The sequence below is a fragment of the Anabas testudineus genome, chromosome 7, assembly GCF_900324465.2.
Source record: "Anabas testudineus chromosome 7, fAnaTes1.2, whole genome shotgun sequence".
In the NCBI taxonomy this organism is placed as follows: domain Eukaryota; kingdom Metazoa; phylum Chordata; class Actinopteri; order Anabantiformes; family Anabantidae; genus Anabas; species Anabas testudineus.
Window position 1 is genome coordinate 4,949,608 of NC_046616.1, and position 14,587 is coordinate 4,964,194.

The 14,587-nt window shown below is 39.5% G+C and overlaps 2 protein-coding genes across 3 annotated transcripts in view; one reads left to right on the forward strand and one right to left on the reverse strand.

Annotated features, from left to right (window-relative positions):
* Window positions 1–265: 265 nt before the first annotated feature.
* zgc:171775 (STKc_p38 domain-containing protein) lies at window positions 266–7,204 on the reverse strand. Its single transcript, XM_026368672.1, has 12 exons — window positions 6,964–7,204; window positions 5,990–6,119; window positions 5,116–5,174; window positions 4,752–4,863; window positions 3,227–3,256; window positions 2,974–3,021; window positions 2,773–2,887; window positions 2,561–2,632; window positions 2,210–2,289; window positions 2,010–2,088; window positions 1,535–1,708; window positions 266–1,338 (listed from the first exon to the last, which is right to left on the reverse strand). Exons 1-12 carry the CDS (start codon window positions 7,095–7,097, stop codon window positions 1,277–1,279), a joined length of 1,095 nt encoding a protein of 364 aa, XP_026224457.1. The 5' UTR covers window positions 7,098–7,204; the 3' UTR covers window positions 266–1,276.
* A 2,121-nt stretch (window positions 7,205–9,325) lies between these two features.
* plxnb1a (plexin b1a) overlaps window positions 9,326–14,587 on the forward strand; it is a 47,429-nt gene continuing 42,167 nt past the window's right edge. For both annotated transcript variants that reach the window (XM_026367949.1, XM_026367948.1), the window contains exon 1: window positions 9,326–9,599. The gene's annotated coding sequence lies outside the window, so the exon portion shown is untranslated. The remainder of the gene's footprint in view (window positions 9,600–14,587) is intronic.

Genomic DNA, 14,587 nt, shown 5'->3' on the forward strand with positions numbered 1-14,587 from the left:
TGTGAAATCCTGCATTGTGCTCTATGTGTTTAATATTTCGAATAAAACTAAATGGTGCAATAGCCCATACTTGTACTCTGGAAGGCAGCTGTCTGACTGATGAACATGACTTTCTTTTTTCACTTTCCTATTAATATTGGGACATTTTCAGTTTATGTGTCATCTGTGAAAAATTAGACACTCTTTGCTTTTCTTTTCATTTCAACAACATTCAGTTTAGAAATTTCCTTTTTTTTTTTTACAATGTTTTATTTGAAAAAGTGAATTCCAAAAATACAAAACAGTGATGGTCAAAAATGAGTTAGAAAGTGAAGCAGCACTTACATATCGTGAAGAAGACAATACAAAATGACTTTTCATGTAAAATAAGATAGAAAAATGTAACTAAACATATTTTTCGTAACCTAGGGTTATCATTTTACAAAGTACCTGCATGTACTATACAAGTAAGTACAGAAAGTAGTGGAGTCGACTTTCTATGCTGTAAACTGCAGCGTGTATTGATTATGACTGTTGTGTTGGAGTGAATTAACACAGGAGGATTAGGTTCTTAACAGAAGATTTAAGGTAGTGGTGGAGAAAGGGAACATTTTCTGAAGCACAATATCAATTGTGGCTCACTGTTTAGACGCATCTGACACTGTACAAATGACGACATCTGCTGGCCAAATATTGATATAACATTTAAATGGGTTAAAAACAATAATTACAATAGCTGAGACCCCTCGTTGGGGCCAAATGATGGGTCAAAACATCCTTTAACATGACAGTGATGATTCTCAGTCATCCAGGTAAAGTTATCTGGAAGTTGAGTCAACTGGACTTCCTTCTTGTTCCAAGTAGCTTCTTCCGTTAGTCAAACTGAGTAGTGACTTATCATTTAACATGAATACTAAGTTGAGATAAGAATGTTTGCCTGTTCTTTGGCACATGGACTTGTGTATTGGTAACTGTCACCATTTGAAGAAATTCAAAACTATTTATATTTCTTTCATATTTTAGTTTTACATTGTTTGTGTGATCAAATATGAGGTGCAGACCATAAACTGCTAATGAACAAATCTTTTTTTGCTAGCATGACAGCTTCGACTCTTTTCTATTGTCCTGTATATAGCAAGTAAATCTGCCCTTTTGTAAAATACATTTAACTACAACACGTCACACATTTTTTAATGCAAATGCCATTTTTTTTCTGAGCTTAACAGAGTTATTGACCCTTTCAGTATGTGTATGTTTTAAAACCAAACACTGGGAGGTGCCAGCACATCACAGCATCCTACACGGCTGTTTTACTGGGATCATCAGGATCAAAGGTCATAATTTCCATGTGGATAAGACCTGAGTGGATAAAAAAGGAAAGCAGTATTAAATGTATCCCATAGTATTACTTAAGAAGAATGCATTCTTCAATTTGGTATTTTTAAAAATACTTTGAAATCAAATTCAACAACTTAAACTCTATACTCTTGTACACTTTATGTGTGCATTATAAAATACAAATAACCATCAGCCTTTTCTGTACGGGCCTACTTACTCTTCCACTCCCCAACATCAAGCTCCAGGTTCTCAAAAGAGTCGTCATAGGGCTTAGAGTCTGGCTCACTCTCAGGGTCATGATATTCAGCCAGGAAGGGGTGGGACAAACCCTGCTTAGCTGTCAGCCTTTTTTCTGGATCCAGCAGCAACATGCCCTCCAGTAGGTTTACAGCTGGAAGCATCAAGACAGAAAACAGTTTTCACATTTTCTCAACCATTCCTCAAAATGATCTGTTTTCAGCTATTAAGAATAAAACTGGAGATACCGCTCTATTATAGAGAAGAACTAATAGAGAAGTTAGTTGTGCCTTTACCATACAGTAGTACTGGATTTAATAAAGTGTGGTTCTACGATTAGAGCAAGATATGCAAATATATTATTAAGTAAAGAAAGAAGTGCATTTTGTATGGTAATATTTTACAATACAAAACTTGTATCAAACTCAGTTTGAAGTGCTTTCTACTCAGCCCACCATTTTTGTCCATTGACGGAAACACTTCCCTGAAATTTTTCTTCTTCTGTGGAGGAAGACCTTGCACGTATACTTGTGCCTGGAAAACAGTTCATTATAATATTACAGACCAAGATATAAAATACAGAAAAGAACAATGAAACATGTTTCACTGATACCGATCACTGATTTCATATATATATTAGATAGGCTAAACTCACATCTTTACTCTGCATCTTCTGAACCAGGGAGGGGTTTGGTGTTCCTGTCATATTGAGGATCTTCTTCAGCTGATCAATACCTGAACAGACTGGTTGAGGAAGCTTAAAATATCACAGCATTTTATCCCAGCTTTGTGGTAAATAGTCAAAACAGGTTAAGAAGAACACCTCATAATAAGAGTGCAGTGAGCTTTATGTGTTAAGATAAGCGGCGTACTTGTTTAAGTCAAAATGCTCCATATGTTTTTTTTTGTATGAATTTTTCTATATTTTAAAGATGAAATGTCTGGTCACTGCATCTGAGCATACACAGTTCTATTGTATTATAGCAAACTGCATGTGTGAGGATACTGTCATGTCCTGGGAAAAGCACCTGGCCAGTAATCATCTCAGCTAGGATACAGGCGGCTGACCACACATCCACTGTGAGGGAGGCAAAAACACAGAGGAAATTTAATAATAAAAATGTATTACTTTGATGCAGCATGGGCTACTGCAATAGTCTGTAATATGGTATCTAATAAGCTGAAAATGTCTGTATTAAAGGAAGGTAATATTGTTACCTGTCTGACTGTAGTGCATCCAGTTGAATATGATCTCTGGTGCTCTGTACCAGCGCGTCACAACATAACCAGTCATTTCACTCTCTGTTTGTCTTGCCAGACCAAAGTCCAGGATCTGAGAACAGTAACAGTAACAATTTCTGTTGTGATTTCTTTTTCCACATTTAATCAAGGGGGAAATGTTGAATCTGATCAACTTACCTTTAATTCACAGTTCTCATTCACAGCAAGGTTACTGGGCTTCAGATCCTAAAATCAAGCAATACGAGGTTTCTTAGTCTGTTTAGGACCATTGAAACTCAATGGCTATAATAAAGATGTTGTAGTAAATAAATTTAATAAAAATTAAGTCAGGGAAATGCCAAAGTTTCAAACTATACCTTTACTGGATTCATTATCAGCAAGAAACAAAGATGACAGTAAGTCGAGTATTATAAAATGTTTAAATACTAACCCGGTGAATGATGCCTGCAGAATGAATATACTGTAAAGAAAAAGAACATAAATTTACACTCATGCATGCTTACAGCACATGCACAATATGCTTTGTTATTAGAGCGGGCAGACACGCAGGCTTATGGCTTGTGACATCACATGTTGTGGACACATTAGACGCAGCAAAGCCTCCACACGCAGCTGATTGTGAGGCCTGTGCTTTGTATATTTTCCAGGGCTTAGAGCAAAGCTAGGTGAAACATCTCTGGATAAAAAGAGATTTGCAGCTTAATTCAAAGACAAAGGACCATTTACGACAAAGTTAGTCTCCTTTTCCATTTCAGACGTGCTCTCTTTCTTATTTCCACTGAGCACTCTTAGTTACTCATTGACTAACCATTAGTTGAAAGACACAAATGGGTGAAGCAGACTATCGCCACATCACCCCCTAACTTTGTCTGCTGTGTGGTGCTAGTACTGAAAAGTAGGTTTATCAGAGCTATTTGCTGAACATTGCAAGATATCCTGTAATTGTTGCCTTTTATGCTGCTTTTATGCTTCATTCTTACACTATTGGATTACACCACCCTTTGGTCCAAAGTATATTTACTGTAAAAAATATAAAATTGGTTTTTCAGATTCACAATGAATGACTGCCTTAAATAAAGACATCAAATATTTCTCTTTGTTAATTAACTACAGTATAGTGTAAATATAGTTAAAATACAAATTGTTTTCAGACTGTCTGGTTTCTCTACATTCTGAATGCAATGAAAAGGAGCATGATAACAATGCAGACAGTCAGGCATGGTGGTATTGAGTGAAATTCCTCCCAATCACCTCTCGAGGCATTTTTGATTCTCTTGGGAGACAATAGCCTATCTCCTGTCTGACCTGAGAAAGCCTATGGATTCCTAAGGAGGTGTTGGGAGAATACATTTGAAAGGAGGAGGTGTTGGAGAGTAGGGACGTCTGCTAAGTCTGATGCTTGTACCGTGGAACCAGCTCAGGAGAAATATGAAGGAGTGAATGGATAATAGATAAACACACATACATAATGAAGTGAACCTTTTTAACTGACACTTTAATAATCACGCAATTGAACGTTTAACTTCTATCACTGTTTACATACCACCTGACAGTTAGCTATCTAATTTACCTATTTACAGTACACACACACTGTCCCTGATTGTGTCTTCAACTGACATGTTAATGGTTTAATCAGTTACATATCAGCAAATGTTTCCACTGTTTTAATCATTTCTAATTTATTTTAATTGAACATTTCAGGCTCAGTTCATCACACTTTCAGTTCCTTTCTGTGCTTGACCTCCAACTGAATTTTTAAACAATATCAGCATTTTTACATACACTTAATTTAATAAATAATTTCATGTTTTGGTTGCAAATCTCCAACTGCAAACACATTCTAATTTTCTTCATAAATCAGACCCCTCTTTAGTTTAGATGCACACATTTGACACTGGTTGCAAATGTATCTAGATGTTTACAGTTGGCACTATCACAAATACATTAACACTTGCCTTCAGTCCTCTTAGAAGCTGGTAGAACAGGTATGTGATGATACGATCAGTTAGCCTTCGCTTCTTCATGATGTGGCCCAGATCCTGGGCTACAAAGGGCATTACCATATAACTAGAGACACAAAAAGAGTGAGGGAACTGTAAGATGACAGATACAGATTAACACAACTGAATGAACAGAGAAAATAAAGCAGAGGATCTTAGTGTTATGGTGGAGAAGCTGCACAAACCAACCAAAATAAACATGATTACGCTTGCTCTCACACAACCTTGCCTGAACATTTCATACATGCACACTTGCACTCAGGGTCTCAACAAGCTGTGACAAGTAACAGAAGAATGTGAATCCTGGATCCCAACTCACAAGGTTTGGAATTTCTCCAGCGTGGAGTCAGGTGTGAAGACGTCAAGCAGGCAGATCACCTTTGAGGACAAACATAGCAAAGAGGTTGTACTGCTAATAACAATAAATGTATGTATTACACAAACCTATACAATGTGCACACACATTGGCAGAGGTCTACATTTGTGGACAGGTCAGTGTAGTTCCTAACAGTCTGATGTAACACATGGAATTAACTAAGGAGGCATCACAGTCTCCATTTGTAAGGGTTATGATGTTTCTGCACTACATTTCCCAGAGCCCTCTTTGTAAATGAATAGTCTAGTGGTAAGATCACCCTCCATGTGGGAGACTGGGGTTCAAATCCTAGCTGTGGTCTTCCTCCAGTAGGGGTCCTTAGGCAAGACCTCCTTGTGCTTACACTGCCTTTGCCTTGTACCCTTGTAAGTTATGGATAAAGGCGTCTTCCAAATGAATGTAAATTCTGTTTAAGATGTTTGGATAGAAGATAAAAGAAACACTGTATTTTGAAAATTCATTGTATTTGCTATTTTTCATTAACGAAAATAGGTCAGTAACTGGCAGCTATGTTAGTGATTGTTGCTCCAGCACTGATGAGATTATCAGCTTTTGCTGAACGGTCAACAGATTTCGCTTGTCCTCTTTTTTAAAAGACACTAAAGTAAAATGGAACAGAACTCACTAACTCGACTGTGTCATAGTTTACTGAGGCACTTTGATAGTCTGTATATAGTAATTTACAACACATCTGCTGTTAAGTCCATTAGGGGACTTAGGAATGATGATATTTTTTCATGCAGGAGACTGACCTGCCGAGCTGTGTCAACAATCTATCTTCAAATTCCATTTATGAGAACTTTTTGTCTTATCTTACATTTTCATGCTGTATGTAACGGAGCAGCCTGAGTTCCCTGTAGGCCCGTTTGGCATGGATGAGGGACTGGAATGGCCGATACAGCTTCTTGATGGCCACCTTTTCCTTATTATTCTGGTCAATGGCAGAGCTAAAAAGAAATAAGACACAGTATAAGGAAGAGGGCACATGGTGAAGTAATCAATTCAATCATAAAATGACTCATCTGCTTACTGGAATCTAGACCTGAAATAATGTTTATTCTCAGTATAAATGAATCTGTAGAACATTTTAACTGATGAACTGATTCATCTATAAAATGATGATTTCACAGAGGAAACCGCTATGACAAAAAAAAAGAAAAATCCAGATATCTGTTTAAAATTTTACCAATACAATGGAGGTAAATCAAATGTAAGTTGTTGTATTTTAAGCAAATACTTGCATTTTTATTGCATTTGTCTACTCCTGCACTCCGGTGCTAATGTCCCTGTTAAACAACATTATCAGTGGTAAGGTCTTATCTGTCATGGCTACCTTTAAGCCAGGATGAGTTGCTCTGTGTTGGTGCAGGAGATTCTTGGACCTGCACTGACTTGCTGACTTGCCTCAAGCAGACACATAGTACTCATGTAAGCGGATGTTGAAGTAATCTAGACCTCTAGGAGCAAACTACTGCAGTAAAAACCTATATAGTCTGTAGACAACCATTAGTGATGCATCATTTGTAAGGAAAGCACCTTTGACCATTTACCAACACACGAAAAATCACTATCCTACATGCTCATAGGTGAGATCATGTTCACCAACCAGTGTTCCTACTTCTACTACTACATGCCTTCATATTAAACCAAACATTGAAGTTTTCCTGTGTAGAATAGTTTTACCCCTGATTGAGCTTCACCATTGAGGGTTGACTACAGAAATACACAAGGAAGGATTGAAGTGTGTTGCAGTATTATTAAAAAGGGGGAGAAAGCTGTGCGTAAACTCACCAAACTGTCCCGTAAGCTCCGGAGCCGATCGCCTGCAGCGCTGTGTACCTCTTCGGGACGTCCCACGTCGTTTTCTGGATCTCCAGCCTCTGAAAGCCCGGTCTCACGGGGGAATCCTTGAGTGGAGATTCCATGGTGCTGTTTTGTTTCAACTTCCAGTTGGCGTTTTAGTCACGAAACGTTTTATAGCCATTGAGTTTCAACCTGACAGGTGAGAGAGAGAGCTGGCAGTAAAGGTAAGAAACGCGCAGGGAAACGCCCCCGTTTCTCCACAGCCTGCCCCCTCATCACATGAGGAGCTATGGTTCATGCAACCTACTGTTGTCAATATCACCTGTCATAAACATGCGGACACTCATTTGAACTGTGCTGAGTTAAATACACTCTCTGCCCTTTAAGTAGACATCAATATGACTGACTACAGTTAATACAAGAAACTCAACAGGGGTTCACAGTGGCACTGGCACTTCAAGATTTTGGTACATTTTTATAGTCAGAGTTTAGTTTGTGACCAGAATTGTGCAGAAAGTGTAAACTGTTCAACAGATTCTTCTGCCGTGGTTGTTCTGCTCTATTTCGCCTAAAACTGAGCAACACATTGATGATTTAAAGTGGTGATATACAAATCTGTTCCTTTGTCCTATGATGAGTCACCCACAGAAAGACAAATGCTCATATCTAAATGGTCTATTAGATGAACAAGCCTTTATAAACATAGTTTCTGAAATTCCAACAGACTTAATTTGGATTTGGGAGGAGTACTACAGCATTAAACGTAGTGTCAACACTAGTCCGAGGTACAGAGCACAACCTGTGTTTAAGCATGCCTTCCAGCTGTAATGTAAAATCCCAAACAGCAGTAATGCCACGTTGGAGCAAACGTCTGACACGTGCCACCAGTTCACAATCCCATTACTTGTAAACTATGGTTTGAACAGAAAATTTAATTTTGACAGAACTGATAGTTTCACCTCAGACTTTGGAACAATTATAAAAACTGACATCAGCATCAACTGAACTGACAAAGTACTGAGATAATGATTTAATGTCGGGACAGACCTTAGTCAAACAGTGTTTACAGCATTCTTGTTTACTCTGTCTACGTTATCGCTCCATATGAGCTAATAACAAATGACTTTGTGTCAAAAAAGGTAGTCAAACAGAGGGAGGTGCTTTATGGTCGAAGGACCCGACAAAGAATTTGCCTGACACTCCCTGTCTTGTCTGAGTGTTGGGGAAAACATGCTGATCTGAAACCAACCTTTGGTTTTGTATGTTTAGAGAAGCAGTTTTTGGTGACATTGTTGGGAATGTGAAAATACAAATATATGTTTATTAAAGAGGTCATAACTGAAAGGGGTGCTGGACTGTGGTGCATCCTATTGAGAGGTGTTTCTAATGTTTTGTCCTTATCTAAACATGAGAAAGATGATATAATACAATGCATTACATCAATGCCACTAACTGAATTAACATTTCTGTGGCAGTCTCATCATCCTAAAAGTGAGTATCCACACTGTCTTTGCGACTCCTCGTTTTTATTTTTGAAGTATTAAAAATAACAGTAGATGTGTGGAAATGGGACGTTTCACATTTTGGAAAGAAAATTGGAGAAGTGACCAGCAGAGGGCAGCCACATGTCATCCGGACAGGTCCAGACAAAGTGGGAGTCATTGTTCCTTTGTATCCTGGAGGGTTTCAACCTGGAGTTCAAATAGAAAAGGTTTTCAGCTGTTCCCCACAACAGAACTAAATGACTAATAATCACAGAAACAGTAGCTATTGTAGTGCATGAATAAATATCTTTGGTTTGGTAATAACAACTGAAATTATATGGTTAAACAGAGACAATGTGGGTCTTCACTTCAGAAACTATTGGATGAAACACTATTTAAATAAAGCTTTTTGTGTTAGCACTAGTTCACATTTCAGTACACGAACATTTTCACTTTATATTTCACAATAATCTTTATCCGACTCCTGTTTCTGCAGTGAATCCACCGGTGCTGACTGATCATCACTGATCATCACGGTGCGTGAAGTTCCAGCCCAGTGTCAAGTCTGCAGAGAGAGAGCCACAGCTGTGAGAAGCAGTTTCAAAATAAAACCTCCAAGTGCTTATTTGAGTCATAGAAGTGCTGATGGGCTATAGCAGCATCAGGAAACACCAGCCGTAACTGTAGGATGGACGAATGTGAAAGCAACAGGACTTTTTTTCTGATTCTGGCAGAGTAGCTTGGTTCTAGGGGTTGATTTGGGACTTTATTTTGAAGGCGAACCCATCATTATTTCCCGTTGACCGTGCACGTCTCCGTGCACCTCGCCAGCCGTCAGCTCCACTGCGCTCCCCGTTGTTGAGCCCTCTCCGATGCAGAAACCTGTTTGTTCTGTGCGCTCTCGGCGGCCAAAAACCAGCGAGCACCTCGGCTCCAGATGCGCACGCAGGGCGCACTATCCGGACTCGGACTTTGTTCCCACTTTAGTCACTTTTCCGAAACTGCGCCGGTCTGAGGGGAAACTAACGGTGTCGTCAAGTAGAGCTGGACCTCACCAGGTATTTTGCTCTGCTTAGCGTGGATGTGAGGCTGTTTCACTCAACACCATGCACGGCTGATCCACCCGCTTCGACCAACCAGGTGAGTTCAAGGCCATCGTTTATTAAAATGGAAAATATATATATATATATATATAAACCAAACAAACAAGCGGTTCATCGAAGTAGCAGCACTTTTTTCCAAGCACGTTTGGACTCTTATATTGACCACATCGACTCCAAAGTAGTATGTAGACACATTCACAGTCATGGAGGTAGGTTGAGGGTGGGAAATCTCAGTGCTTTAATTTTATTATTAGTTCTTTAATTATTCCAATTAATAATCCACATACCAGTTTACTCAACACACACTCCTACTGGACCAATCACCACAGGGGATATACAGCATGAGAGGAGTGACCACTGGGCTTCAGACACACACACACACACATCATGCACACTCTCTTTTGTCAGCTGATACAGGAATGTGTGTGTGAGCTGTGTGAGCCAAATGTCAAATACCTTGCTCACCTGCTACCATTCTGCTGGGCATACGCAGCTGCCTGTTTATTGCCTCATTTAAGAGAAGCAGCTATTATAAAGCGATGAAGTTAGGCTTATTCCTTTAGCTGTTGTATGTATTTCAAGTTCAGCCTCTCCCTAGACTTTATAGAGAACTGATAACATGCTTCTGTCATCGGGAGAGTGAGGTCATGTGTCGTGATGTTAGTTTCTAAGAGACTAGGTGAGGTTGGCTTCTGAAGATCGCCGCTACTCTGCATGTTGTGTGTCTCTGTGTTGCACCTGCTGAGCCAACGGTTTATGAGCCTGATGGATCTGAAGTCAGAAAGTGTCGGGTGTGTTCATGATTTTCTTGAAAGGACTAAAAAAAGGGAAGATGGACTTAAGTCCAGCAGCTGGTTTCACTCTTTTATAACAGCTGTCAGATTTTATCATGCACTACAAGAAGCTGCTTTGGAGTTTACCAAAATCTAAGTCTCTCCAAATATCATATTCCCTCCAAACGTCACAGTGTTCTGGTCGTCAGCCGGTGCACTGATGAATAAAGTTTCTACTGAAATATATTTTAACAAGGTCCAATCTTTTTAGAACACATATCAGATACAACCTTTGTAATAATGCTCGCGGTTGCATAGCCTAGACCTGAACCTCGATTTCCTCTTTTCTCTGCTGCTTGGGGTTCCAGCATCCAGACATTTCAGTGGAAGAGCTGGCCATCTGCTGGCTGAGGGTTGGTTCCTGAGACACAATATCACATTACCCACACTTGACTGTGGGGGATGAGTAAAAGTGTGTATGGTTATGGGATTATCAGAAACTGTAGATTGTGAAAAAGTTACATCATTTACAGACTCAATTTTCAAAGCTCACAAAAAATGGAAACAAAGCTTTTTAAGTTTTGTCTTTGCTGCTTACTTTCTTCATCAAAACATTATGTATGTACTGAACCACATACTGCTGTAGTGTATCATCACTGTGTACTTGTATAACAGTAGCTAAAGTATTTTAGTAGGAGTGTAGTGGTTCTCAAACCAAGAATTGTGCCATGAGACTCTGGACATTTGTGTTGCAATCGAGTAAGATAGAATTATGGGAGGCAAAGTGTGAGCGGTCTTAAGATCTGGTGAGGTGTTCAGGGACAGCATAGAGTGTAGGTCATCTTTGTTTTGAAAGCACTCACACCTGTTAGTGTTTATAATTCCAAATTGTTGGCGATTTAATAAAAAATAATAACAGAAAGACAAATCAGCAAAACAAAAACTGCACTTTTAACCAAACCTTCGCTTAGTAATCAAGTTCTGAAGAGAATTGTGGATTCGGAGAATCATTACACCTCTATAGTTTGTTTGTCCCTCTAATGCTGTCTTGCAGTTTACAGCCAAACATTCATTAAATGTAATTTATTAATTAAAAGTAAATTAAATTTTGATATTTAACCAACATGCTGGAAGCTAATGGAAACGTGTACATATCTACTTTAATCAGTTAACCAAATATATGATTTACTGATACACACAGTCATATTTCTGCCTTGTCTGATTGCCTTTTTTAACATTTTGTGAGTTGCTCCATTGAACGACACATTTCATAGTTCAAAATACTGACAGGACTGTTGCCATTTCTCCATGCAGAGCTTTTGAAATTAAACAGTGGGATGATTATTCTCATTAGGTGCCATACAGGAAGTGGTTAGGTTACCATCCGGACCTCAAACCTCTTAGAATCACAGAGGAATGGGTCGAAGGCCACTTCAGCTGCAGCTGGCCATTGAAAAGCGATGCTACACAGCTGAAACGATCATTTCAGCCCTTTCTATGAACGATAAAAGCAAGACTGCCTGGGTAAGGAACAAGGATGGGGTGCTATGATTTATAGGTGTCAAGTGTCGGGCACGCTGTACATTTAAGTAGTTCGCCTTTCAACAGTGTGAGAACTGGAAATGAGTGGAAACAATAAAGAGAGAGGAGTGTTAATGCTTTTGAAATTAGATGCCACGTAAACCCTCCTCAGCAGGCTTCCTTGTCAGTTCATCTCAGGTGTCACGTAGTCTAGTAGGATGTGAGCCATATTTTTAGCAGTTTTCTCCTTCAGGCATCAGCTGTGTGTTGTGTAGTCATGAACTGTCTGGGAGTGTTTGTCATCAAAAGCTGAGTCTTAAATAGCTTGTGTCTCCTTAATAAAGGTTGGTGACTTGTTGAATGAGTCTGCAATTCTTTAATTATACTTGATTGTTACTGGCTAGAAGGCATCTTGAGAGAAATTATGGCATAAAGGGAGTGTGAACATGTTGATCTTAGGTGTCCAAATTCACGAGAGAGATGGAGAGAGAGAATGTGCATGTCAGATGTTGATGATAGTGTTTTGGGCGTTACCCATATCGGTCACTGCAACAGCTGGTGGTCCCTCATGGTACATTCTTCTATGTGTGTGTGTGTGCTGCATTTGTGTTGTACTGGGGCGTGGAAGTGGAGATTCTGCAGAGAGCATTTGCTGGGGCACCACTCTAACCACAGGCATCCCATGGAAGATAAGCAAAGTGAACAGCAATGTGTGAATCCTAATACCCATGTTTTCTTCTCCTCAGTAAGATCATGCCACTTCTTCATAAAGTTTTTACAGGCGTAGTCAAAATGCTTCACAAAAGACTCGCGTTCAGATAGCTTGCTATCTTCTGGGTGGATTGAATCCCAGGCCACAATAAGCCCTCAAGGGAATTTGGCTGACAGTCAGATTGGCAGCTTGATAAATACTTCTTTTCATTAGCAGCAGCTTCTATCCACTGTACTTAAATGCTAATCCCCTACATCCTCTCATCCTATTGACCATACATACACTAAAACAGAAATACAGAATGAGTAGACTCCTTCATGAAGAGTACATGTTTGCAGATCTATCATAATATTCCCTTAATGTGTCCTGATGAGACTGGATGCATTTGTATGAATTCGACCTGAAAATAATGATAAAGTTAATAAAATCAGTCAGGCTAGCGTTTTGATGAGGGGGCTCAGAAAGCCATTCATCAGCAGCGTTGTTTTTGATTTGCCCACATTTGGCTATATTCATTGCGTCGAATGATTCTCGGGTGACTCATTGTGGTTGTTCTGTCTGTACTTTGTGTCTTTTTGTCTGCACCCTCCTGAGGCCAAAGTGGAAGTAAACTTACCTGAAGCAGCCAAATGGACTGCAGTGCCAGAGGATATTTCTGTTTTAAATGGTAGGAAGTGTTGAAGGTACAGTCGCCTTACTTTTTGACTTTATGTGCAAGGCTTACAAGACAACAATTTATAGTCGATTATTGGCACTGGTATTACGGTGCAAAGCTGTATCATTGATGCCACTGTAACTGCACTTTTGTGTCCTTTCTTTTTCCTAGGTTGATAAAAGTGTCTGTGTATTGTTGTGCATACAAGAACCATTGATACAATAATATTTCTATGCTGTTACACTATCTTAACTTCAATCCTCACAAATGAAGTCCTATTTGAAAATGTCGTCTTCTAACAATAGGTCAAAAGGAGGCATGCCATATTGAACCCAGAGGGTGTGGTTGTTATTGTTCTGAAGCAGCCTTCAGCCGTGGGACAGTTGTGCATGTGCCATGCCATCAGCACTTGGCTTCAACCACAGCCCCTGTCCCCTTACCCAGCTCCCAGGAGAGCCTCAGCCCAGCTCTAGACAAAACCTTAAACCTCCAGCTGCCTCTTTTCTGTGTTGCTGCCTCAGGCTCCAACCTTGACTGTCTTATATAGAATTAAAATGGATAGATGTTTTATTTGTGTAATCAGGGTAATCCATTTCTGCAGTTAAGTGACGCACCTTGATCTTGATTATGTTAACATCTTCATGTTTTATTCAGTGGGGAAACTACTGTATTTCACCTTCACGAACCCTACTTTAGTTAAGACTTATTGTTTTTGTACATGTAATAGATGATTTCATGACTTACTAACCAAATGATCAGCAATACTAGTTTCCATTCTGTCTGTTTTAGTTCTGTCTGCATTTGATTTCTTGTTGCCAAGACTTCTGGATAGATATTGTCAGTTGCCTGTAGCCAGAAATATAAACCCTGATTCCCCCAAGCTGTTGCCCCTGACACTCAGCCACAGACCCCTGGACAGTTGCCTTTGGACCCAGTAGAGCTATGCAAGCAATCCAGCAGACTCACAGGTGGAGTGTTCCCTTTCTTGAAGAAATGCCTCTGCTCTGGTGTGAGCTTTGGGGGCACTAGCAACTGTCAGTAATGCCGTTTCAGTTGACTGAAAGTGAAATACTCACTGTCATTTGATTTGTTTCATTGTTAGTTTTCAAGATCAGGCTTAAATGAATGACTTCTCCTAACAATGAGATGATCAATAATTTATGCACAGTTTGTCAAGATAACATTCTGGGAATTGATTGATCCTAGAAACCTGACTTAGTCGCTTTACACTGCTGTCAGCTGACCTAATGGATTTGGGATCACTTGTTTGTACACACAGAAAGCAGGTGCAGAAGCTATTGCTAAGTCAGTTGTGTTTTTCTTATTGTCTGCTTTGGTTCACTGTGAAACAGGAAACCATCTGA

What these genes read in the sequence shown, in the direction of transcription:
- zgc:171775 (XM_026368672.1), bottom strand. Translation starts at nt 7,097, where the DNA reads ATGGAATCTCCACTCAAGGATTCCCCCGTGAGACCGGGCTTTCAGAGG. An exon ending in ATGAGAACTGTGAATTAAAG is followed by an intron (nt 2,888 to 2,973) that starts GTAAGTTGATCA and finishes TACTGTTCTCAG; the next exon opens with ATCCTGGACTTTGGTCTGGC. An exon ending in AGAAGATGCAGAGTAAAGAT is followed by an intron (nt 2,089 to 2,209) that starts GTGAGTTTAGCC and finishes ACTGTTTTCCAG; the next exon opens with GCACAAGTATACGTGCAAGG.